Source organism: Hesperophylax consimilis, chromosome 16 (genome assembly GCF_061612785.1).
Source record: "Hesperophylax consimilis isolate HC1 chromosome 16, BYU_Hcon_1.0, whole genome shotgun sequence".
NCBI classification, from domain to species: domain Eukaryota; kingdom Metazoa; phylum Arthropoda; class Insecta; order Trichoptera; family Limnephilidae; genus Hesperophylax; species Hesperophylax consimilis.
The window spans coordinates 35,348,337-35,375,566 of record NC_142851.1 but is presented as its reverse complement, the minus strand read 5'-3'; the positions used below and the strand labels follow the sequence as shown (position 1 = coordinate 35,375,566).

The window sequence follows — 27,230 nt, the reverse complement described above, 5'->3', positions numbered from 1 at the left end:
TATTCCCACCCATGAAAACGCGCCCATAAATTGCCTCGCCCGGTACGACGAAAACGTACGTACCACATATACAAGACCTAAACAAATTCTTCGTAAAGTTTAACCTCCCCATATTGCAGCCATGTCCCTATGCAAATAATTTTTCACAAACAACCAAATAAACTCATTTTTCAACAACCACTATTTTAAAATCATGATGAAAGAGAAAGGGGCCTTTTCTGCCCGGAGCTCTGTATGCCAGTATTTCAAAAGTCAAAAAGGCCTGGGGCCTTCTTGGGCACAAGTGATTTTCTTATTTTTATGACTTCTTGGGGGGTAGTGAATTTAATTGGAGGGCCTGTTGGTAGGTTTGTTGTGATTTCGGATACTTGTTTGTTTACTATGGAAATAAACGAGGGGTCGTCGTATGTTTTGCAGGGGTAAAATTGTTTTTCCAGGCTGTCGGTGAAAGCTCCGGCTTTTTCTGCCGTGACAGTGCCATTGGAGAAATTTTTGTTTTTGGTTTCCGTCGGTTTTTGGAGAGTTTCCAAAACCCTCCTTTATCGTCTTCTAGTGAAATAATGAAGCCGTGCCAGCGGTGGTCTCGGTATTTTTTTAATTCGTTTTTAACTTCGTGAGTAAGTCTGTTTAATTTAATTTTGTCGATGGGATGGCAGTATCTTTGCCATCTCGTCTTTGCTCGTTTTTTTTGTCTTATTAGGTCTTTGAGATCATTGGGTAGGTCGGGTCTCGGTTTGTCAATTAAGACGACGGTAGTAAATTTTCTGAGTGCTGATTTGATGTTGTTTGTGAGGTCATCTACTGCTTTGTTGAGGCTTTCCTCGTCAGGTATAAGTCCATCGTCCCACGGGTCGGTAAGCAATCGACATAAACCGAATGAAATTAAGTTCGTTGTAGTAAAGTGACGGTCTGCGCAGGGTCTTACATAGTATTTGGTTTATGTCGATTGAAGTCGAAATAAACGATCACTATTTGACCATAACTAAAGTCCTGTTGCAGGTGTTGGGGGTGATATACCTAATAGATAAATGGCTCTGAGGTCCCCACAATGCTGACCGACTCCCAGGCCAAGTTCATAGACGCCATAGTGTACGACAAGCAGCGCAGCCCCATGTACTACGCCAAACTGACGCAGGCCGAGAAGTACCGCCTTTCCCACAACCCCAAAAACGACTATGAAATCGTAAACATACAGCTCTTGGGGTAAGGTAATTCTTCTTTTTATGTAATTTCATTCATTTAAAATACCAATTTCATTAATTTCGGTGCTGTGTCACTCCGGTTCAATGAACTCGTATTTGTTTTGTATTTAATTGTGAATTTAAGTGCATGGAGACAGTGAGACTATGGCATTAACGATTGGAGTATGTTGTGAGGCTGAAGGTAGTGGAGAGGGGAAGGAGATGGAGAAGTGGAAGGTGGGGAAATACCTGACTATTCAGATCTGGTCACCAAATACGGCTAAATTCATTTCAAGTAACGTTTCAATTCTGAAGTCTGTTTTTCTAACACCAGAGCGACTGAGAGTATCTTGCACTTTGGAATAAAAATATACATTTTGTTGTTTTAAATGATAAAATTGTGAAATAACACAATTCAATCAAATAAAATTTACTTGCGTACGCAGGTATTTGAACCCGCGACCTTCGGATTGCTAGTCGAGAGCCTTACCCCTCGACCATGGCGGCCGTCAATAGAGCCGTTAACCTACCTATAATATAGTATTTTAACAGAAATATATTTTTATTTCCATTTTCAAAATTGAAACTGACGTGTCAAGAATTCGTAATTCAAGCGAGAAAGTACTTATTAATCAGTACATTTTAGTGAATATTTTATATTCATAATTCTGGAGCAATTTTCTTTGTTCTTTACATAAACTTTCTGCTTCACAAATTCTCTTTTTTACAATCCTATATTTTAATTCCATTTTTCACGGATCTGCTTTAGTAAATATCTTCGTAGCGAAGTTGTGATAAAATAAAAAGTTTTTCTTTTGGGACAGAGTTTTACAAATGAAACTTGATAACAATAGATACAATGATATATTGAGCTTCGTTCTCAAGTGGGAATTCAGCAAGCGGTATGCAAAGTGATTCACGCCAATGCTGCGGAAGTTGGGATGTTAAATTCATTATCTATACATTTTTACAAACATTGCGGAATAATTTAAATCGGTACCACTCTACTTTCTTTGGTTGTATAATTAATTGTCCAATAATGTTTTAGAGTTAAAAGTATAGAAAAGAAAAACGGAAAATTCAGTGAAAGTTCGATAAAGCCGAATTCCAGTACCTTTAGTCAGATTGACCAGAGATTTCCTAAAAGAGCTGGTACTATACCTATCAAGAAGAAACCTTCCTCTAAAAAGAGACAACTTGCAACAAAAGCGCAGTCGAGTTATGTGAAAGATTTCTTAGAATCTGAGACATATGTGTGTGTCTGTGATGAGTGCTCCTCTACGAGCTTCTCCAGGGAAATAAACTCTCACACGTACACCAAGTATTCTCCCGAGTGTCAGCTGAACATGGATTCCCAGGAGAGCACCAATACTGATCGCTCACCGAGACAGCAACCGGTCATCAGCGACACTCTGTGTTCCACTGCTGGCGGGCAAGCATCCAGATCCGACACCAGTTACAAAAACAATCATCGCGTCCACACTTTTCAAAAATTCAACAAAGGGCCTCATAACCATATTTGCTCTTGGCAATCATCAAACTTATCGCAGGCCGTGGTGCTTACTCACACACAACCGCATAAAGATGGGAATCTTTTCAAATTAAAACATAAACACGAGGACAGAGAAAGTCCGCTTCAAACCATTCAACTCTCAGCGAAGAAGGAAGTAGACGGACACAGTTCTCACACCAAGACGCTGACTTGGGAAAGTGTGAAGCCACCTTACACCACGAGTGCTCTGGTCAAGACGATAGCTGATGATTCCCAATGTAAGACGGAGCTGGAGCCCAAGCCCTCAGTGGACGACTACATCAATACTTACACCATGATGTCACCGCGGATGAACGAGAAGTCGACCAACACCAAGGAGAACTTCCACCATCTCGTGAAAGAGAGGTTTTGTCTGCCGAATAACATGTACGAGTCATCCTCTTCACCCGCCTTCTATACGGATTGTTCTAAATACTGCAGAGAGTAAGTGGTCTAGCTACATTATTATTAACTCCTATCGAATTGGATATATTTGGATGTCGAACAGTGGACAAACACACCCCACCTCAATATTTGTTTGTTTTTAAAATATTAATGCGTACATTACATGGCTTGTATTTGATATCCCATTTCTAAAAGAAGTTGTTCCTTTGCAGAAAGATGTTCAACAAGCATGTTTGCTCCTCTCAGGACGTGGCCCCACGCATCATGGGGGACCAGATCGAGCAGTCCGTGGGGCTCGTGGAGCCCGAGGAGCTGAACGAATCCGGAATCTTTGGCCAGGATCTCGAGGAAGAGGAAAAGGCAAACGCAAAAAAAGCGCAAGATAAAGCAAAGAAACGTAAAAAGGTAATACGGACAACTTATTGTTCTTATTAATTAATTATAATATACCTCTAATGCGATGACATTCAAGATCATCGAGGCGTCTACAGTATATCCCGGGGTGGGATTTGACCTCCTTCACAAGTAATGTTCTTTGCTGCTCCTGCACCTAGCCAATCGCCTCCGGTCCTCAGGCCTTCTAATCGTGCTTCAATCCTTTTCTACTTTTACTAAGGTACGATATCATTTTACTGATTTATTTTGTTATAAACCATCAACAGTAATGCGACATCCCTACTAGAACTATGGCTGCAGATACCCAGCATTTCCGAGATAAAGGATGTTGGAAACAGCCATGAGTATTGAGTACCTGAATTCTTATGTAGAAGTATCATGAACTTTTATTTTGTATTTTCTCGACCATTATTAGTACTTGTCGTTGAACTCCTTTGAATTGCGTCTGACAAAATCCAACAAATTGTGGTTGATTAGTTGATTTATAGATCTTTTCAATATGAGGATGAAATGTTAACCGAGAGTCATACACAATTCATAGGACCTTGCAAGTCACCATGTGCTTCAAAGACACATTTTATATTTATTAATTAAAACATACGGTCTTTTGTGAACTTGAAGAGCACATAACTGAACAATCTGGAATTTATAGCCGAGTTTATTAGCAATATTCCTGTCAATAATTGAATTAAATTAAATTATTTTTAATTAAATATTAAATAATAATGGCCAAATATAGAAAATCGTTGTAAATAAATTCGCTGACTACTTCTCCGATACCATCAGCTCGACTTTACACAAATGCGACTATAAAGCGTCTAACACAGCTACCGTTGAATTGCCGCATAGCATATACCTGCTTATTCACCTGTGAAGATATTTGCTGGATTTTCAGTCAGCTAAACAATTCCAAGTCGCCAGGGATTGACAATATTCGAATGTTCGACATTAAAAAAAAATCTATTCCATGTCCTGGAATTACTCATTTAATGAATAAACTCTTGTGTCAAGCAAGTTATACCGAATGAGTTTAAATGTAGCATTATTGGGCCAATATATAAAGGGAAAACACACTGAAATAGAAAAATATAGACCAATTGGGTCGTTTAGAATCAAAGGCACAACTATCCAGACAGACAGTTCTGCATTTGATAATAAACTTCGTGAAGGAACTTCGTTCTAACTTTGACACCAAAGACGATTTTAAAATTATTTTTAATATTACATAAATACGATTTAGATAACAAATTTAACATTTTGTCGTGACCTAAATAATAATATGGGTTATTTAGTTTTAGTTTTGTCAAATTTTTGGATAGTTCTGCCTTTGATTCTATACGACTCATTAATATTTTGCCAGCTATTAAAAAAATACTAAAAAAATACATCTCGTAAATTTCATAAAATACCTAAAAAGTGTCTCCATTATTGATCCCAACCAATAAGGATTTCAAAAAAACAAAGCAGCGAAAATTTACTGCAGGACTTTTCCAATTACGTAAATCAAGAACTCAATAATAAAAAAACATTATTCTGGTCTTATTCACAGACAACTCTAAAGCTTATGAAACTATCGATTCGACAAAACTATTATAGATATTGGAGGCGATAGACACTAGGGAAAAATCACTAGAACTTCTCAAAAACTATTTAAAAAATTGACAAATTAAAGTGAAACTCTTCCAAACTTATAGCAAGGAATTACACATGTCACCAGGAGTCCCACAGGGGTCAATTCTCGGCCCAGCATTATACATAATATTCATTTCACTCATGAATAAAATATTCACCTTTGTTAAATATTACGTACATGCTGATAATTTAATAATCATCCATTGCAATAAAACTATGTATATGCTGATGATACGGCACTAGTCATATCGCATGAAGAATTATCCATTGCAATAAAATTATGTATTTGCTGATGATACGGCGCTAGTCATATCGCATAAAGAATTATCCATCGCAATAAATCTCCTGCAGTACGATTTCTTTTCTTTATAGAAATGGTCACGAGAAAAAGGCCTTATAATATATTTTTTTCAAACTAAAATAATTCCGATTTCCACATGGAAAATATATCATCATGCCTATAATAAAGTCTCATTGAGACTGAGAGAAAAAATAAAACGTATGTCATCTTTGGGGATGCTGTGTGGTGGTTCGTTTTAGGGAAGAAGAAGAAGAAGAAGAAGAGGAAGTTCTGGGAAGGAAAGGGGCACTAGGGGTGGGTAGGAATCTGGGGGGCAGTGTGTCCAGGAGTGACGGACGTATGAATTACATTTTATTTTACTTAATGTGGTTCTTGCAATCTATTTTAAAATGTATTAATTGGTGTAGTTTTGATGTTTTCCGGCAGCGCCCTATTATATTTCACCCCTTTGTAGAATAAACTGTTTTGCGTATTGGCTTTGTCTTTTTTGGTAGTGCGTAAGTCTGTGAACGTCCTTTCTATATATCATTTTGTCTGAAAGTATTTTAGTAACAGGTTATTTATTATGTTATGTATAAATATTATCACTTTCAAGGAAGCAATATCATTGCTTTCAGAATCTTTGAATGGGTCGCAAAACAATTATTAGGATCTGTCTGTGAAGAATATCTTCATGTGTCCATTGTTCAGCTGCTTCTCGAGAAAGATATTAAAATATACTATTATTAAAAAATTGCCGTAATTTGAATTTTGTGCCATTTTAGGAAGGTCGTTTCAAATCATTCTTTACGAAGTTGAGCTGCAGACGAAAAAACGAACAATGAGAATACAGCAATGAAGATCGAAGCTTGAATTATCAGAACACACTCGCATTATTTAAATAGTTTTTGTCTATTTTTGGTTCTACCCTTCAGACAATGATTTATCCTTGTTATTTTCAAATAAAATGAATACTCGTCAAACGCCATGAACATTGTAATAATAAATATTGTCCCTTGGTCGAGAATTTTATTTACTTTACTTTGATAAACAGTCAGAAGGACTGTAGGAATTACTACTTACATAGTTTGAAAGGTGGGAACTAAAGTTCAGCGTAAGTTTTTACAAACTACACAAAGTCTTTAAAAGTTTTTTAATGAGATTTTTTACAAATTACAACATGTGGAATCTTAATTATATTATGTACAAGCATTACAATTTACATGTAAGTGAGATATTATAAATATCTGCATGACAAATTAAACAAACAGTTTAGTAAGTGACAAAATAACAAAAACACAAAACGAAACTATAAAAAATACTATATAAAATCACTCTTATAAACACAATATAAGTGGGCACCTTATTAGAATTCCCTTAGCACTCTACTAGAGTTGACTGTTTAGATATTCGTATGGTAATTCCTTACTCTATCGTTGTTTGGAAATTACAAATATTGCAACAAAGTAAAGCTATTCATTTTAAAGATTAAAAGAAAAATCTTACTTCTAAAAATATTTTGAAAGTTTTTATTTACATTTCAAATAAATAGGTAAGTACACTGAATCGACCTAAGGTAATGTGCATCGTTTTTCTACGCGAAGTAGGAAATACTTTTTAACAGATAAAATAATCTAGCCTCCCACAACTTTGAGATTTATTTTGTGTTATTATTCAATTCAGTGCATTTTACGGGAGTTCTCTGTACTTGATTAGTTTCACAATCCCGAAGGACGTGACTCAGATCTCTTATTATTTTGACTAAAAGTACAACAATATTTACAACCTTATCGCAAAATGTCGACATCGACATAGATACGAGTATTATTATAGAGTCTAAACAACATCTGTCTCGATATTTATATTAACGAACAATTCATAGCTAAGCAGTCTGGAATACAACGCTCTAAATAAGTATTTATCCGCTGACCTCTAAAACCTTTTTAAAACTACTTGGTCTTAGGTCTGAGGAAGTTACGGGACACATTCTAAAGCTCACTTTTTATGGTTTCAAGGATAACTACTGAGTTGTGTTGAACTAATGCATCAGGGCAGATAGGATCATCATAGGACACAGGTTTGCACGATACAACATAATATTATGCAATGAAGGCTGATACGTTGGCTCAAGTAGGGTCTATGTCTAGGGCGCATGCCCCAAAATTAAAATGACACAATTCTCTTGGTTGTGTGAATCTTAAACCCAACCTACAAAAATACCGTTCCAGCAGTATTACTATAGGTACATAATTGCCACAAAGCTCTGAATCGTTTCATCACAACATTTTAAACTACATTTCGTTTCCTACAAAACCACACGCCTTTTTTCCTAATTCACGATAAGTTTCATCAAGTATCTCCTGTGATCGGTAATGTGGCATATAAACATTCTGCAGTCCTACATCTTCATGCTCTCGGTGCTGTCATTGGTGTTCATGGCCTCCGCCAGGTCCTGCTTCTCCTGCCTGGAGAGGACGTACACCGGCGGCTCAGAGGGCAGGAACCTGTCACTGAAGGTGGCCACCTTACTGCGGCTGCCCAGGCTGGACACCTTCTTCCTGTACAACATGAGGAGAACGCTCATGGTGCTGATGATGAAGGCGGATGCGGCGGCCAGCACGATGATGGCAGTGTGGTAGGAGGTCAATACAGATACCTGGAAGAATTACAAAAATATTAAGATGATAATTAATGATATGTGAAAAATACAAAGATAAAGAAATATTACAAGTTAAGGCCATCATTACAAACAAAAAAACTAACAGCAAAAACTTAATACTACAAACAAATCCCGAAATGAGACTACATCTTATTAATAAAAAAAAAATTCATCTAGGATTCATGAGAATCTATGTAGAAGACTGCAATCCTCTTACCCAATGTTTCCACTGTCAAAGATTTGGACACACAGCACAAAAATGCTACAATAGAATGAATAAACCAACATGCAAGCACTGTTCAGAAGATCATCCCATCTCCGAGTGTAAATCCCTGGAACTGCCACCCAAATGCGCTAACTGCAACTCAGCTAACAAGAAGAAAGAAATAAACTCCTTGAACAGTAAAATGAATGAAGTAGACCACCGAACAAACAGCGAAACATGTAAGTTCCGATCTTACATGCTTAAATTAGCCAAAGAAAGAATTAACTACGACATTGAATAAAAATCTTTTAAATAATTTTGTAAAATACAACCGAAAATGCATTAAATGGATGATTTCTTAAGTAACGAATTAGATTTAAATATTAAAATTCAAGAATATGAATGTATATGTACCGATTCGTGTAACAAAATTATTTCTAAAAACATCAATGATATAATTATTATGCACATAAACATCCGTTCAATTCAAAAAAATTTAGATGAATTAATTCTAAAAATAAATAATTTAATTAAAAAACCGGACTTTATAGTGTTATCCGAAACATTTACGAACGCTGAGTCACCGCCTTATCACTTACCTGAGTACAACTATATTTCTACCAAAGTAGACATCAATAAAAATTCGGGAATAATAATATTTGCAAGCAATAAATTTAGTATTGTTAACATAATAGAACATCCAATACACTTAGTAAACTGCATCGAAGTACATTTCAAACTCGGCAAATCCATATACCATCTAATAGCTATCTATAGAACGCATGGCTCGAGTATTATTACATTTATTAATGACCTCAAATACATATTATTAAAATTAAAAAATAAACTTTGTTTTGTCGTAGGAGATTTTAACGTTAATATTAATGAAAAAATAGAAAATAATAACAAAAATGAATACATCAATTGTATGACTGAACAAAATTTTATATCTTGCATAAATAAAAATACTAGGGAAATAAAAGAACATACTCCATCTTGTTTAGACCACATTTGGACAAATGTAAACATTAAAGATCTTCACAAAATAAAATCAATTGTTTGGAAAACTAACATAACTGATCATCACTCATGCTTACTTCTGTATAATAATAATATTAAACATAAAAAACATAATTTAATAACCAAAAAATCAACAATAGATATGACTATTCTCTCTGAAAAATTAAAAAAGGAAGATTGGAATAATGTTTTAAACAGTGATGATACTGAAATTTGTTCGACTAACTTCGAAAATATTATGTCACAACACATTAAAAATTCGACAACTGAGATAACAACATACATAAAATCAAAATTAAGATGTTTAAAACCTTGGATTACCAAAGGACTTATTATATCTATCAGAAATAAAGAAAAACTTTACAAAATAACTTTAAAAAATCCCCGAGATGAAAAAGCATATATTTTCTATAAAAAATATAAAAATAAATTAACATCTTATATTAAAAAAAGTAAAGAAGAGTATTTTAAAAATAAAATATTATCTTCAGAAAATAACCATAAACAAATGTGGAAAACTGTTAATTTCGCCATAGAAAATACAAAAAAAACACAAAACATTAAGTACATTGAACACGATAAAAAAATTATAGATGCCAATATACAGCCTAAACAATGTGCAAACATATTTAATTCCTTCTTTGCAAATGTTGGGAAAAATCTTGCGAAAAATATTCATAAGCCTTCAAACCAAGAAAACCATAAAAATAAAAATATACAGAAACGTAATATACTTTCAATGTTTGAAACAACAACAGAATGTGAAATCTCGAAAATATGAAAGGAGGTTCGTCCCCCGGTTTTGATTCTATTACGACACACATGTTAAAAACTATGAAACCTCACTTAATAAAACCTATCACTCATTTAATAAACTTAAGTTTAACAAATGGAATTTTTCCAATGAACTACAAAACCACAATAATCTCACCTATTTACAAATCCGGAGATCCACATCAAGCAACGAATTATCGCCCAATATGTCTAATTTCTAATATAGGAAAGATCTTTGAAAAAATAGTAAAAAAACAATTGGTAAATTTTCTAGATAATAATAAAATATTACACAAAAACCAGTTTGGCTTTATAAAATCACTCAGCACACAAGATGCTATTGCTAACGTAACTTCATACATTTACGAATCATTAGATAAAGGTAAAAAATGTGCGGGTATATTTATTGACCTTAGAAAGGCATTCGATAGCATATCCCATGAGATGTTATTAAAAAAATTGAATAATATTGGCATAAAAGGCAACGCAATTAAATGGATCACCGACTACTTAAAAAACCGTCCTCAAGTAGTAAAAATCAATCGTGTTAATAGTGATCAAGAGATTACAAGCTTTGGAATCCCCCAAGGTACAGTGCTTGGACCAATTCTATTTACTATATATGTAAACGATATTTTTTTTCAACCCTTACATGGTCAAATTACGTCATACGCCGATGATACAGTATTAATAATAAGTGATACGAATTGGGAAAATGTAGAATTAAAGGCCACAGAAGACATCAACACGCTCAAGAATTTTTTCGACACTAATTTACTGTCACTTAATAAAGAAAAGACATTTGTAATTCCATTTGCAATCCATACAAATGATACTCCTAAAAATTTTAACATTGTCATACATAATAATACTAAAATTCACAGCCAAAACTATTGCAAATCAAACTGTACAGTACTAAAAACAACAAATAAAATTAAATATCTAGGAGTAATTATTGATAAAAATCTGAAATGGAAGGAACAAATATGTCAAGTAGTAAACAAAATTAGAAAATTAATATATATATTTTTAAGAATTAGAAACTTTCTGTCGATAAAAAATCTATATTTAATTTACTATGCCTTAGTTCAATCCACTTTACAATACGCTATTATTAGTTGGGGATCCGCGTATAAATGTAACCTTCTTCCAATTGAAATTATACAAAGAACAATTATTAAAATTATATTAAAAAAATCCTTTGACTACCCAACAGAACGCCTGTTTGAAGAATTTCAAGTACCTACATTTAAAGACCTATATATTAAAAACTCATTAATCCAAATTATAAAAGAAAAAGATAAATATCAATTTTTAAATGAAAACAGAACGCGACTTAGACATGTTTTTCTATGCCCAAAACTAAATACGTCTTTTGCACAACATCATTATACTTATCAGGGAAGAACTTTTTTCAATCGTCTACCAGAAGAAATCAGAAGCATTAATGATAAAACCCGAATACTGCTCTCTGTCAAGAGACATTTTAAAAATATTCTGAAAAAAAAAACTACTGTCACTTAATTAATCTCACAAATATCCTTAGTTTTCCATAACTTCCTTTCTTTTTTAAATTTAATAAATTAATATATTATCCTTCACTACTATCAAAAAAAATACTACAGCAAACATACATTTATGTAAAAAGAATTATTTAAGTACCAACTAACAACAACATTTTTGTACACTCCCCTTCCATACACAAGCAAATGCTTTCAATGGAAGAGTAGTAAAAAAATACAAGATGTAAAATGAATTATGTACCATGTAAACATATTATTAAAAATAAAAAATAATTACAAAAAAAAAAAAAAAAAAAAAAATTCACATTCTTTAAATGAATGAATAATTTTTATTATTTATTGTTATTAAGTTTAATTTTTAGAACTCCATTTTAATTTTTTTTTTATATATTCAATAATATTATTATTGGGTTTATAAAAACAGTTTATTTTTAAACAAGTACTTCTGTGTAATTATTATTACGCGTGACAGCTGTTTCGCCCTCTGAAGGCATTATCAAACTGTGAACAAACAAATATAATTCGTTCACTCCTACTAGATATCTTCAAACCTAGTGTAAATATGAGTGCACTATGAAGTACTCAATTATGCTATTAAAATAACCCTATGAGTCATCGTTTTGGAATACCTAACATAAAGACATTCAGTCAAATTTAAACATTACAGTAGTTGGGGAAAATTTACTGGGGTAATAACCATTAATAATTTCTAACATTTTACTCAGAAATCAATTAAGGACTCAGTAATTGAAATTAAAATACCTATCTACAAATAATATAAATAACTCGTCTGTAAGTGGGCTACCCATAGTTTGATAATGCCTTCAGAGGGCGAAACAGCTGTCACGCGCAATAATAATTACACAGCAGAACTTGTTTAAAAGTAAACTGTTTTTATAAACCCAATAATAATATTATTGAATATATAAAAAAAATTATTATTAGTGCAGCTGGGGTGTTTCAAATGGAAATAATAATATACTTTTTGGAAACTGAATGATGCCGTCAAAATGGCTAATTGTTCGATGGGAAAGCCCGATTACATTATTACAGCCATAATTGATTTCATACACTAATTTATTTTCCCCCTTTGAATGGTTAATGATTTATTGGCTCGATGCGATGTGCTTCTTGGTATGGGGAAGTAGAATATCAATTATTGTGCTCACATCTGTTGTATGAAGATTAAACTAACCATTAGTGATTTGTTTTTTGCCCTCGGTGACGTCATCGCCACTAAGATAGATAATAAAATGGTCGCATTTCAATCGTGGAGTTATAATATTAGTTTTAATGGATTTTTGATTCTACTGTATCTTTGAAGATACTTGTGTACATTTAGCGAGTTTAGATGAAAACTCACCGTAGATTCAGAGAGGATCTCCCGATGCTGAAGGGCAATGATCTTGTTGTCGGCCATGCTCTTGGTCTTCATGGCTCCCAGCTTGTGGTGGAAGGTGGACTTCCTGATGTCAGCCACCATGGTGACCCCACCTTGCACCAGCTCTTTACTCAGCGAGAGCTCCTCCTGCTTCACCTGTATTCAAGTAAACACCAAGTTATTTGTGGAAATAGGTTTCCGTTTAATTTTAAATGTATATATGTAAAATATATGGTCAACAGATGTGACTTTAATACGATAGCAACCATTTCAAACGGCTTGTGACCAAAGCGTCGTTGTGCTTTAATATTATAAAAGGAGTTGAACTGGTAATTAAAAGGGATTTAGTGCATTATTTAACAGTAAAAAGATTTCAATTTACACATTTTCCCAAATATTTTATAATATGGCATCTCACAAGAACTCCAGTATTTGTACCTTGAACAATTGAGGCAACTATTTGTCATCTGGGATTCTCTGGAAGTTTATAGAGTTCAGAAGGGAGTTGTGGGGAGAATTTGCTAATGCTCTTGAAAAGGCTAATATTTGATGAAGGAGGAAAACAGATTCTTGGTCTCGACAAGAAAGAGTCAATGAAATGAACCACCGTTCTCACCGAGCTGACATCAACTGTGGGTGTTGCAGTATAACGGATAGAGAGCGGATGTAATAAGAACGGAAAAATACATAGTTTGACCATAACCCTACTGTAGTCTCAGGGGCAAGAGGGAGGACCGAAGTATTGAAGGTCAGCAATGGCAGTGAAAAAAAAAAATTGGCGAAATTTTAAAATTAAATGTAGGCTCAAAGAGAGGTCATCAATTACCAGTTCTTCCAGGTGGTACGCAATGTCCACCTTGTTGTTCCCCACGACGGTGAAGTGTATGTAGGTCACCCCTGGCTCCTTGAGCAGCTCTATCTGCTTGTCCTGTAAAATGGCGCCTAGCTTGGTAAGGTCCCTCAGCAGCTGGGACTTCATCATGCCGCTGATCTCCGAGGAAAAGTCACCGAAGAAGCCGAGGGTTATGTGGACTGCTTCGATCGGTGTGGGCACTGGAATAGTCAATAGCATAACATTCAATACACTAGACACATTTTTTATTATCAAATTCACAACATTCAAGTGGATTCCTAGAAAGATTACTTTATTTTATGTCAATAAACAAATAAAAACATGGGTGTCATTGGAAGCTCTTCCCATTTTGAGATTCCAATATTACAGATTTTAACGGTTGGGTTCTATAGGTAAGATAAGGATATGTATGTTAGGTTGTCACAACGTAGGGACATTTTAGCCTTTTGGGGTGTAACATCTTTAAAATCCGATGCTGGGTGTGGAGCATCGGTTTTAAAGATGCAATTGCTCCCGAATGAACGAAAGTATTTTCTGTTTCGGGGTAATTTCAAACTTCAATAACTTGGCTAAAAATAGACATAGCGCCACCATCACAGTCTCGTTTTAAAATGGTGTGATGAGAGTTTGTGCTAATACTGCTTTTTACATCCGAATTTTATAAATTTTAATTTTATAATTTTACTCGCAACAAGAGAATGGTTTCCTTCGAAATACGTTAGGCACTTGAATCGATAACGGGAAAGTATTTTTTTACATTCACTTAGAACACGCAAATGATTTCTTTCCGATTTTTGTAGCATTACGATCTGCAATTAGAACTTTTATTTCACTCAGAACATGAATTTGTTCTTTTCAAAATGCGTTAGCTGATGAACCTGCAACTAGAACACGTGAAAACAAAACTGGTTTAAACCCAAAAGTGAATCTGAATGCGAGTCCTATCTTTAACTAAACTGCACTCAGAACATGAACGGGTTTCCTAAAATTTTGCGGCCATAGTCTGCAACTATAATTTTATTACTACACTAGGAATATTCTTTTCTTTCGAAATTCATCAGCAGATGAATTCGTAAAGGGAATTTTATGTTGCATTCTAAATACGAGACTGGTTTTAACATGAAAAATCTGCAAATGAGTCCGCCATTACCTTACTCAGTACTCATCACTGAGTACTCAGAATACTTTAATGGTTTCGCTGCTAACTTAGGACATAGTATAACCTAACATATAGTGTGCAACATAATTTTCATAACTACGCACGGAATACGAAGATGTTTTTTTGAATATTTATTTAACCATTTAAATGGGCAGAAGTGTGATGATGTGGTAAAAATGTAAATATCATAAAGCACAGCTTATCATAATATTATTGTTCCCCACGTTTACCACAATATGTTTTTTTTGCGGAAAAGCTCTTAAACCATCATAAAAAATGTATCTGACACACCGTGAAAGAAAAAGATTCCGAATGAATTTTTATTTTTTGACATCACCCTTCCTTCCTCCCCTGGGTACGAAAATATTCTGAAGAACCGGCTTCTTTTCCCCAATTATATTATATATTTAATTTTATATGATTTTAGTTATTAAAAATTATACTAGTATAAACGAAATGAGTTTTGTAAACTCACTGGGAATAAAACATTATAACTTTGTTATTATTTTGTAATGTATTATCTTGTAATAAATAAATAAACCTTTACAAACTACTAACAACGTATTTCAATGACAATGGCCTCCTTTACAATATATCTAAAACTTATTATTTATAACAATTACTCATAACATTCATTGTTATCCTGTTTCCTTGACAAATTGGCTCTTCTCACAGTCTGCCCACACTTGACACTATATAATGCAAAATTTAAGTTTTCGCAAAAATAACTGAGGCAGTGTCCGACACTGGTAACATACTTTAAAAAATATATTTGTACATGTAAATAGGTTATTTGTAATTTCTTTGCTATGTATTTCCGCCGGTTGACACCGGTAACAAGATATGCGTTGATTTTGGAATATGTGTTGTGCCTCCGTCTAAAATTTACAAATGTTTTGGGAGTTCGTATGTGCTTATTATGTTGTGTAAAGATAATCAATACTAAAATCAAAACTCACAGCAAATACTATCGCCCTTAGAGAAGGTCGAAGTTCCAGAGAGCTGGTTACCGGCTTCATCCACGCACCAGCACTTGGCGTCCCCTGCGCTGCTCTCACACTGAGTCGGGTTGAACCTTCCGCTGGAGTCGCAGGTCACCTCGTATGCTGCTGAGGATCCGGCCAACCTCTCCTGGGTCGATAGGCAGCGGCTTTTCAAAAAGGTCAACTTTTGGGTCGCCTTTGCTTGGGCTTTTGGTCTGCTAACAGGTTCTATATCAGTTTCTTCGATGGAATCTATGAAGTTGTAGTCAGTCATATGGCGAACGAGCTCTTCCAACACTAGCAAGAAAAATAAAAAAAAACAACATTTAGTATCTAATCAATAAGAAACAAATTTGGGACTAATAAATCCCCAATTATGGGAATATTCTGATCTGGTATTAACATAACATTTTAAACAGTAATATTTTTTTTCTTAATGGGAGTCCACCAAAGTGTTGATAAACGGTTTACACTCCTTACAAACCAGGCAAATATTCAATTTTTACAGAAACTTTACGTGGAAAAATGTCCCTTTCATTAGTTTCCCGTAGGCACGTCTGTGCTGAGCACAGCTTGGTTGAACCAAGTGACTCAAGATGCGTTGACTGGCTGAATAACCTCAGCATTCTACTTCGACCTCCACCAACTATTTTCCACCATACGAAGAAGAATAATAGAAACTTGACGTAATACTACCACCTTAGGAGACACTTGCAGCAATTAGGAGTGGAAAGCACCAATAACAACTGTAAGAAATGTGAAGAGAATGAAGAAACATCGAATCTACGGAGCAAATACGTTAAATTTAATGTGCCGCCTCGACAGGAAGACAGCTCAGATAGCTGAGCTGGGGAATCAAGTTGTGGAACCAGAAGGCATCACAAAACACATAATGACGACTCTCTTCTCTTGAACTGCATGCTGAACTAACCACAAGAATAAAGTGAATCAACAAGGGAGAGTGTTTACTGTAGCTTTTGTACTATGCAGGCGCAATTCGAGCACTGCAGGTTATCCACCGCTTACCCGCCCTTGTATAAGTAACAGATGGTTACTCCTTCAGGGCTCTCACAAGGACTCACAAGACATTTATTATTAAAATAATCTAGACCCCCAATGTCCCAGAGTAGTGGTTAGGCTACAGGATGCCTACAATATACACAAAAACACAATTAACAGTATTCAAATATGTACAGGAATAGTTAAAATAAAATAAGACTAAAAATAATAAAGGACGAAATACCTGCTTAAAGACTAGGCCATCTGTAGAGAAAAAAAAGGAAAAAACAAAAGAAAACACATTACATACATTCATGTTTATATTGTATGAATCTACATTTAAACATATATAAATTTTACCGGAAAGTATTACACCCGTCCACTGGCAGTCCCATCGAGAATGTGCATGGCGATCGGTCTGTCCGTATATAAAGAACGACTATCGCGCCCCTCCGCCAGATTACCTGATTATGCCCTGAAGAAAAAGTATGTGGGAAGGTTGGGGGGGTGCCCAAAGACCACAGGGACTAAGTGATCGTCAGGCATTCGGAGGGTGGGAGGAAGGTTGCCGAGCTCGCTCTGCCATTCTTCAAGCCCGCACACGGCGGTGGGGGAGGTACAGTCGACTCTGTGTGAACACTTGTCCGGTGTGGGAGGCGTCTGATTAGGCAGGGACGAGGTCTATTTCACACCCAAAACGGGTTGTAGACGGTACGCAATTCGAGCAGTCCACTCCAGGCGCTGACTTACGAAGGAGCCAAATAGCCAAGGCGCCGGTAATACCTCACCCAAAAAAAAACAGGCAGCCAGCAAATCTATCCAAGTGGCGTAGGTAATGAAGAGGGAGAGATTAAAATAATCGGTAGGACCATAATAATATTTAGTAGTTACCATCATCATTGTTGGCGAAGTCCATCCTACGTCTCGCCTGCCTAAAGTTGCAGGCTGGCTCCTGACCGCGCACCAGCGAGCCCTTAAGCGGCTCCCCGCGCCCGCTGGCACACCAGCACACGCCGATGTGCTCCATGCACTGCACGGCCTGCCACTCGCCCGTGTCGGGGCGGCAGCGCGGCATGAACGTTTCCTTCTTGTAGCGGATGGCCGCCTTCTGATTCTTCTCGCGGAGTCGCTCGCACTGACTGAGCACTGCCGATTCAACAAACAAACAACCCCACATTATAATATAAATTCAAGAAATCTTCCAACGATCAATATACATGAACATGGAATTCAAATGGAAAACTTTCATTGTTAATTTAGTCTAAAACAGTGTTTCCCAAAGTAAGCGATAACGCCCCTCGGGAGGCATTCGAGGGATCCAGTGGGAAAGTGTTGGTGGCCACAAAGGAAACACGAAAACGAAGGTGGCAAGGGTAAAAGAGGACATTGAAAAATGTTGATCTATAAAAATACTAGAAGACGTGTACTCGGCGTTGCTCAGAGACTTTTCTTTACTTTCTGTATTATATGTATATAAACCTTCCTGAAGAAATTCGGAAGAAAATGTAGTACAAACCCTATAGTATAAATCCGTTTCGTAGTTTTGAATAACTAAGCGCACAAACAGACGCGGATAGCGACATTTTTTTAACATTATTTAGAGATTAACCACTTGATTACGCAAATATAAAATAAGGGCTTCTCCAGCGATGAACTTCCATTAGCAGCAGGTACATTGTTTTTTGACTATGCAGCTTCACCGTTTAGGATTCTCAAATAATGCGTTCAGCATTCATAGAAATTCTTAAAATAGTTTGACAAGACAAATACTTGGGGTCTTGTAAAATAGGACTAAAAATATGAAATTACCCGGGCAGACGGTGTTGCAGTGCTGTTCGGTCTGGAAGTTATTGTGGTTTCCAGAACAGCCGTCATACTTGAACTGCAGGCACTGATTCTTCTCGGGGCTGAAGTGCCATCTCACGGTGGAGTTGCGCGGCTCCTGGCTGGGACGCGCGCACATTCCCTCGTCCTTGGGGTCGAAGCAAACAGAACCTGCAATCAACAAATAATGGTATGTCATTAAATTTCATATAGGTACGGAATAAGTTTTATTATGTCTTCGTTTGCTATTTTACTTACGTGGTTTGGGACAGCAGACCGGCGGGTTGTCACCGGCGGCCGTGAGAGGCGGTAGGTGACACTTATGAGATGAGGGGCACGGGGGCTCACTGGGGCCGCAGCGCCGGGCCGGAGCACCGTCAGCGCCTCCGCAGGACGGAGCCCCCTCGGATCCCGAGCCCACGCACAGTGCCACGGGCGGGCAAGGGTCGCTCACGCATTCCACTTCTGAAATGTTTTTGCTTTATATTTGACCAAAGAAAGTCTCTACCAAAGTCAAAATTATTTCTATACATTTTTTGTAATATTATGAAATTATATATTGTTCATAATAAGAATCTTAATAATAATGTGTAAATAAAATTATGTTGGAGTTCTGAAAGTTAAATGTAAAACTACTCACTGACAACCTTGCAGACCTCCCCCTCATTGGGACACTTGATGTCTTCGCACGGGTCTCTGCAGCGGCAAGTGCTGCATCCTTGGTTGTCCAGGGCATACCCGTGTTCACACTCCTTGAAGCATTCCATTGCGGGGCAGGTTGATGGAGCTGAGCACGAAAACATCAATGTTTGAAACCTTTCCTTTAAACGCAGACAACAATGATTTTAAACGTTTTAAATGTTTACTTGATTTAACTTTTTAAGTATTCACAGATGACCCTCACTTTTCTATTATGACTAATACTCAGGAGCCATGTGAGACTTTTGGGATTGAAAACCACCTAAAGGTGTAGACAATGTTAAAGGGTTGAAGAAACACTGCTTCTTCTGTTGTGACCATATCCTGCTCAGAAAGCAGGGGAGTTACCTTGTAAAACCAGCAGTACTTTGCATCCAGATATTGTGGCTTCAGTCCTCTGCAAAGTAAGTTCTTCATCATTGCATATTCAGTTTTTGTATGATGAGAACAGGAAGAATTGAAACCCATTGTTTTTTTTTTTTTTTTTTTTCCATTATTTCTGGCTTTCACCCTTCAAGGGTGTTCTTGGCCATCATTTAAAATTATTGAGAAAGATGTATTGAAAGTTGAATTTAAATATTAATTTTATTTAAATAGGCAAATTTCAAAATTATAATGAAAATTGGAGTCGAGTTCAGACTTAAAAGAGATGAAATGTTGAATGGAGGGGAGGCAATTTTAGTTAAGGCTTGATAGAAGAGAGGATATTTGTTTAGAGAGGGACAACCAAAAAATATGTGATCTAAAGTTCCCACTTCTAGACCACAGAATGTACATTCTGGGGAGTCAAGGACGTGAATTTTAAAAAGATGGGAAGGAACGGAACAATGACCGATCCTCATTCGAATGAGTGAAGAAATTTCTTTTTTGGAAAAATGAGGGAATTGCTGAAACCACGGTTTTGATGGAATAGTCCTTTGTATTGAGGCATAGCAGGCTCCCTTGGATTGACTAGCAATGTGCCAATACTCTGACCAAACATTGCGGGATCTTTCTTTGATGATGGAAAAAATGTCAGATAAGGGAATGTGGTTTACGAGGGTAACAACAGGGTTGGACGCTCCTTGTTTTGCCAAGGCATCCGCAATATCATTACCCATGATACCAACATGTCCAGGAATCCAAATCAGAGTTACAGATTTACCAGAGCTTTGAATGGATGCTATCATCTCTCGAATAAGGCATACAAAATGATCATCAGGATGAAGAAGAGGACTGGATTTAAGTTTTTGGAGGGAACTGAGAGAGTCAGAGAGAACGAGGGAATGTTCAAAATTATTTTTGATTATATATTTGAGAGATTCTATTATTGCAATGCACTCAGCTGAAAATATTGAAAATTGATTTGAAATTGAATGAAATATTCTATCATTAGAATTATTGTGGTAAACGTTAATACCTATACCACAGTTAGGAGAGTCGGGAGATTTGGATCCATCAGTAAATAAAAGAGAAAAGTTGGGCCATTTAGATAAAATAATGTCATTGAACATATTATTGACAGTTCGGGCCGGGAGATTGGAATGACTTTTAAAGATTCCGATCCCTTCTATTATTGTTGGGGATAGGGTGACGTGACTATATTTTAGTTTGTATAAGGGAAGTAGATCATTTTGGATGATGTGGAGCTCTGAGAGAGACTTAAAATTTTTACAGATGTCAGGAATAGGTTTAGTTGAAGCTCTGATTGTAGATGAATGGTTTGAGTCAATGAACAACGAGACGCTGGGGATAACCTGATGACATTTAGAATTTAAACATTTAAGAACAAATTTGTCAGCAAATAGTTGACGCCTTAAATAAAGAGGAGGATCAGAACATTCTACTTGAAGGGAATTGATGGGTGACGATTGCATCGCTCCAGTTATTATTCGCAAAGATTTAGATTGAATTTTGTCTAATTTATTAAGTACATTTTTTGAGGCGGTACTAAAAAGTGGGCAGGCATAGTCGAGATGGCTTCGAATAAGTGCATTGTAAAGCAACTTAATGCAAGTAGGGTGAGCTCCCCACCAAACGCCAGATAATGATCTGATGATATTTAAATTTTTTTCGCATTTAGTAACTAAATTATTAATATGGGAAGACCATTTAAGTTTCCTATCAAATGTTACTCCCAAAAATTTTACTTCAGAAGCGTTGGAGATTGGAGAATTTTTAAATAAAATTTGAACGGGGGGGTTTTTATGGCGGTTTGAGAAGGTGACACACTGAGTCTTTTGGATTGAAAGTTCAAGACCATGTAACGTGAGCCATGTGCAAAGGGCATTCATGGCTTCGTTAAGATATTTGACGGCGAGAGGGATGATTTTGGATGATAAGAAGAAAGCTATGTCATCTGCGAACTCGATAATTTTTATTTGTGGGGGAATAGTGACATGCATATCATATGTGTATATATTATACAGTAAGGGGGACAATACATCGCCTTGTGGTAAACCCTTCCAAATAGACCTACTTTGAGGAGAAATATCTGGAAGTTCAATGAAAATTTTTCTATCTAGAAATAGATTAATAATTGATTGGACAAACATGGGGGGAAGGCCAAGGCTTAGAAGTTTTTTTTTCAGGATTGGGATGGAAACATTGTCAAAGGCGCCTTCTATATCTATAAAGACGGCAAGACAAACTTCCTGTTTAGAAATTGATAAATTAATATCAGTGCTGATGATGGCAAGGTTATCCTGAGTGGATTTTTTTTCCTAAATCCAAATTGAGATGGAGAGAGAAGCTGTTTACTCTCGACAAAAAATTCTAATCGGTTTTTAATTAATTTTTCATAAAGTTTACTGAGGGTAGATGAAAGAGCGATTGGCCTGTAGTTGGATCCAAAATTTGGAGATTTGTTTGTTTTTAAAATAGGGATGATTATTTGAGAACTCCAGTCATCAGGCATTATACCAGTCTGGAAGATTTTATTTAAGATGCTTAAGAAGTGGTTTAGAACATTATCATTACTATTTTTGATTATGCTGTAAGGTATACCATCTCTGCCTGGAGATGAGTCCTTGACTGTTGATAAACCATTTTTTAGCTCAATTAAGGTGAATGGAGAGTCTAGCCAATGATTAGACATGGGAGTATTATAGATGGGCGTTATTTCATCTAAGTTAGGAACAGAAGGGGGGGCAATTTTGTCCAAGAATTCATCTATCCATTTAGAATGGGACGCTCGAGGAGATGGTGAACTGAAGGAGGATCGAAATCTTCGGATCATAGACCAAACTTCCGAAATTGGAGTGTTTGGAGATACTGAACTGCAAAAGTTGTACCACCCGGATCTTTTTTTTGACCTCAATACCCTTTTGGCATTGGATTCAGCGTTTTTGTATATAAGATAGTTCTCCATAGTCATATTGTAACGATAGGAAAGAGATTTAGCTTTCCGAATTCTTACTACTTTGGAACATTCCTCATCCCACCAGGGAGTTGGAGGGAGTTTTTTGAGAGATTTAGTTTTAGGGGGAGGATTTGATTTATTTATTGCAGTTATGAGCATTGATTTGAAGTTATTATAATCATCTTTGACGGAAAATATATCGGTGGCGGGTGAATTTAGTAGGAACTTGTCCATATGAGAGTTAAATTCATCCCATTTGGTGTGTTTCGTTTTAATCTTTGTCGAAATATGAGACTTGTCCGATTGGAAAGAAGTTTGATAAGTAATGATGATCGGGAAATGATCACTGGAGCAAGGGTCGGGGGACACCACCCACGAGGAGAGAGAAGCCAGACTAGTAGAACATATCGAGAGATCCACTGCACTGGGGTTTGTGCTGGGGCGTGAGATCCTAGTAGGAGATCCGTCATTCAAAAGGAAAAGGTTGGATTGATCTAGGAAATCCATCACACTTCGACCATCTCGGTCGGAGAAAGCAGAACCCCAGACGGAGGAATGGGCATTAAAATCGCCTAATATAAAGAAAGGAGGGCTTAGTTGACTTACAATTTGCAACCAAGTTTGTTTATTGAAGTGGGCTGTTGGGGGAAGATAGACTGAAATAAAGGATGTGTCCTTTATTTTAGCTGCAACCATTTGGAAGTCAGCATTGGGGGGTTTGATATTATTTATTGGGGAAAATGATATGGATTTTTTAATAAAAAGGGCAGCACCGCCGCCCGAACCTTCCGGGCGATCGTCGCGGAGACAGGAATACCCTCCCACATTAAAGTGGGTGGATGGAGTAAACCAAGTCTCCGAGATAGCAGCCAAAGAAATAAAGTTGGAATTTAATAGGTTAAGGAGATCAGATTTGTTAGAAATAGCACTTCGGCTATTCCACTGAAGTATTCTGACATCCTGAAGAGCCATTTTGAATAAATGATTTTAATGTGGAAATAATAGTAGCAGCGTTGGACGGTAGATTAGTTTGAGAAGAAATAAGGTCAATTAGAAGCATAATAAGAGTTTGGATAAATGAAGAATTGTCTTGGGAGAGTTTTTCAGAAAGTTTAGTGAGTTCATTGAGGACGGATTATAATTATTTGCACACCCATTTGTGGTATTTGAAAGAGGTGAACCATTGGGATTTAAGAGCAGTGAGTTGTGTTGTTGCTGATCGTATCCAGGAGCCGGTTTAGAGATAGCGTTTTTGTATGTGAATTTAGTTGAACGAGAAGAAGTTGTTGTAGTGGAGGGAAGAGGGTTGGATGAGGAGTTGCTGGATAAAGCCTCAGCAAATGATTTTTTGACAGGCGGGAATAATTTAGAAGCCTGCAGAAAAGACAAGTTCTGAGAGGCCATTGAAATTTTAATATTTTTTTGGCGAGATTGTTCTGGGCAAGATGTGTTGATAGCTGTATGTGAGCCTGAGCAGTTAAAACATTTAGGTGAGGAGGAAGAAGGACATTGGTCAGCTGCGTGGTTTTCTCCACATTTAAAACATCTGGGTTGAGATCTGCATGCAGCTTTGGTATGACCAAAACGGCAGCAATTGAAACATTGAGTGGTGGGATATGTATACATTTCAACTGGTAATGAGTTGAAGAATAAATATATATGGGAGGGAAGAGATTGACCTTCAAAGGTGATAACAACAGATTGGGAGGGCTTCCAGGTAATTATACCCTCAGAGGAGTCCTTGTAATTTAGCCTCCTGGCTTTTATGGGATTGCCAATATGTTGGGGGGTTGAAAGTGAAGACAGAATTTCTTCGATGGACAGATCGGTCGAGATACCTCTGACCAGGCCCATGCGAGTGACATTAAAAGTAGGGATATATGCCTTGAACTTTGAATTAGATGAAATGAAGATATTTTTGATGAAACTGTTGGCAGCTGGCCCTGAGAGGAATTCGACGGAGATTCGGAAGCGACCCTCGGCTTTTACACCTCCAGATTTGATTGAAAGATTCTTGCTATTTGATAGGAATTTGCCAAATTCAAGAGGGTGGATGGTTTTTCCTTGCTCAGTTTTTTGGGCGTATGCTATGAATGGGCCACGGGAATGAGGAGAATAAAAGTTTGTTGGAGGAAGTTGAGAAAGTGCTGGTGGGACAGTGAAGTCGAAGGCAAGTCAAGTTTTATTGCGGAAGAAGGAGTAAATTTCCTTTTTTTGGTAGAAGTCAAGATGACAGAATCACTGTCAGAAATTTCTACATTTTCCCCGTCTGGGGGGTCTGGAGAGGGATCTGGGGGCTTTGTAGGGGCTCCAGGGGGGAAATCTTCCTCCATTATTCACAACAGTAAACAACTACAATAATAGTATGAAAAATGACAGAAGTAAAAAAGTTTATAAATATCTGGAAATCAGCAGCGAAAAGTGACTCCTGGAAGATCAGGAGGGAGAAGAAACCTCAAGGCACAACACACTACACTTTTTTTTTTGCCAGAAAACAAAAAAGAATGGTAAAAAATTAATTTTAGATAGAGCAAAACAAAACAACTGATGACAGCCAAATGTTATTGTTGCCCCGAAACCCATTGTTCATAACCCGAAAAAAAGTTTTTAATTTTTTTTAACTTGTACTACCATGTAGAATCACCCCCCCAAAGTTGGCGGACTTGACCCCCGGATATCCTGTATTACCTTGGCACTGTGGTTTCTTGTCGCCACTGGTTCTGGTGCCTGAGATCTCTTGGCCCGCTTCATCGACGCACCAACAGGTTCCCTTGAGCTCGTGGCACTGCACCAGTTCAAAGCCCCCATCCGCCTCCCTGCAGGCAGGCACGTAGAGCTGGCGCCCCGGTATACCCTCATCTGAGGCTTTGTGGAGAACAATCGCCTGGAAAACCACATCAGTCAATATTTATAACTGCACTGTTTCCTCATTCTAGGCATTTGTCTGCCGACCTTAAAAAGACTACCGGTTGAACATCAGAGGAATCTTCTCAGTTAGATACATTTTACGAAGGCCTATGCCAAAGCTCTGCATGCCAAAAAGCTCATTCGCAAGGAGAACTTTCAAGAACTATATAAATTCGAACATGTTGGAAAAATTATAAAGAAGAAGCTTGATTAACGATAACACTGTCAGATCGGCATATATTATAAAACCTACCCGTTGGTGCTGGCAGGCGGTCTTCATGATGGGTTGCACACAGTGGGTACCGCAGCCGTTACTACAGCAGCGGTGCTCCCCGCCGCACTGCGCGTCCGACTGACACGCGTAGTCGCACGAGCCCGCACCCGCACCCTCACTGGGCACCAAGTAGGGGCATTCGCCAGCTTTCTGAGGTAAACCTAAAACCAAATAGTATCAGCAAAAGGTGCAATGAGGTTGTCCCATACAAAAAAATCATAATTTTACAAATGTATCATATTAATTAGAGCACACTGAGCACCGGAACTTTATGAATTTTCTGAAATCACGGGTAAAACCGAAGAAATAAGCCGTCAAAATATTGATGTTTGCGTCGGACCGAAAAGCGCAGCTCCCTTCAATATCTATTGTTATATCTCTGCTTTACTTGCAGATTTCTGTGTTGGGAACTCTTTGATAAAGTAAAAGGTTATTTTACTATGATAATTGTGTTAATTGTGTATTTACGTAACAATTAATAAGTCTGGATTTAGCTACACTGTTCACTACCCGAGGGTTGGTAATTCTCTGTTTCTAGAAGCTTGTTGTCTGACAATAATATCCCACAGGCAATTGCTACACTCTAGTGACATCTGTCGGACTCTGGAGTAAGCTTTCTGACTAGTGACATCTGTCGGACTCTGGAGTAAGCTTTCTGACTAGTGCCATCTGTCGCTTGAATATCCAACTTATTACCATACATCACATCTATAAATAATAAATTATCTTCAAGAAACAAACTCCTAATTTATAAATCCACCATAAGGCCTAAACTAACCTATGCAAGCCCTATCTGGGCCCACGCTTCAGAGTCTCAATTAAAAAAACTACAAACGTATCAAAATAAAGCCATTCGCATTGCCCTGGGAGCTCCTAATTGGATGAGGGTTTCTCAACTACACCGGGACTCTGAATTTCCCCTCCTTAAAGATCATTATCTTAAGTCTCGCGGAAACATTTTATGCAGGCATTCCCATCCATGAAAACGCGTCCATCAACTGCCTCGAACAGTACGATGAAAATATAATAACGACTCATAAAAAACCTAAAGAAATCCTTCGTAAAGTTTAAATCCTCCCACATTGCAGCCATCTTACCTAGCAAAAATATTTTCTAACTCAACCAAAATAAAATCTATTTATCCTACAACCAATATTTAAAATCGTGATGAAAGAGAAAGGGGCCTTTTTGGCCCAGAGCTCTGT

At 36.9% G+C, this 27,230-nt stretch overlaps 2 protein-coding genes across 4 annotated transcripts in view; one reads left to right on the top strand and one right to left on the bottom strand.

The window, feature by feature from the left end:
• The first annotated feature begins 799 nt into the window (after window positions 1-799).
• LOC149417131 (uncharacterized) lies at window positions 800-5,738 on the top strand. The gene is made up of 4 exons (XM_089641379.1): window positions 800-1,203; window positions 2,230-3,156; window positions 3,330-3,514; window positions 5,686-5,738. The coding sequence occupies exons 1-4, from the start codon at window positions 1,049-1,051 to the stop codon at window positions 5,736-5,738; spliced, it is 1,320 nt and encodes a 439-aa protein (XP_089497505.1). The 5' UTR covers window positions 800-1,048.
• A 3-nt stretch (window positions 5,739-5,741) lies between these two features.
• Window positions 5,742-27,230, bottom strand: part of LOC149417130 (uncharacterized) — an 87,086-nt gene continuing 65,597 nt past the window's right edge. For 2 of the 3 annotated variants that reach the window (XM_089641245.1, XM_089641244.1), the window contains 10 exons: window positions 26,005-26,186; window positions 25,533-25,728; window positions 19,446-19,592; window positions 19,064-19,270; window positions 18,791-18,976; window positions 17,873-18,127; window positions 15,959-16,279; window positions 13,814-14,040; window positions 12,970-13,143; window positions 5,742-8,081 (listed from right to left, as the gene is read on the bottom strand). In XM_089641245.1, coding sequence (XP_089497371.1) covers window positions 7,824-8,081; window positions 12,970-13,143; window positions 13,814-14,040; window positions 15,959-16,279; window positions 17,873-18,127; window positions 18,791-18,976; window positions 19,064-19,270; window positions 19,446-19,592; window positions 25,533-25,728; window positions 26,005-26,186 — 2,153 coding nt within the window. In that variant the 3' untranslated portion in view covers window positions 5,742-7,823. The remainder of the gene's footprint in view (window positions 8,082-12,969; window positions 13,144-13,813; window positions 14,041-15,958; window positions 16,280-17,872; window positions 18,128-18,790; window positions 18,977-19,063; window positions 19,271-19,445; window positions 19,593-25,532; window positions 25,729-26,004; window positions 26,187-27,230) is intronic. The other variant, XM_089641243.1, reaches the window with a different exon arrangement.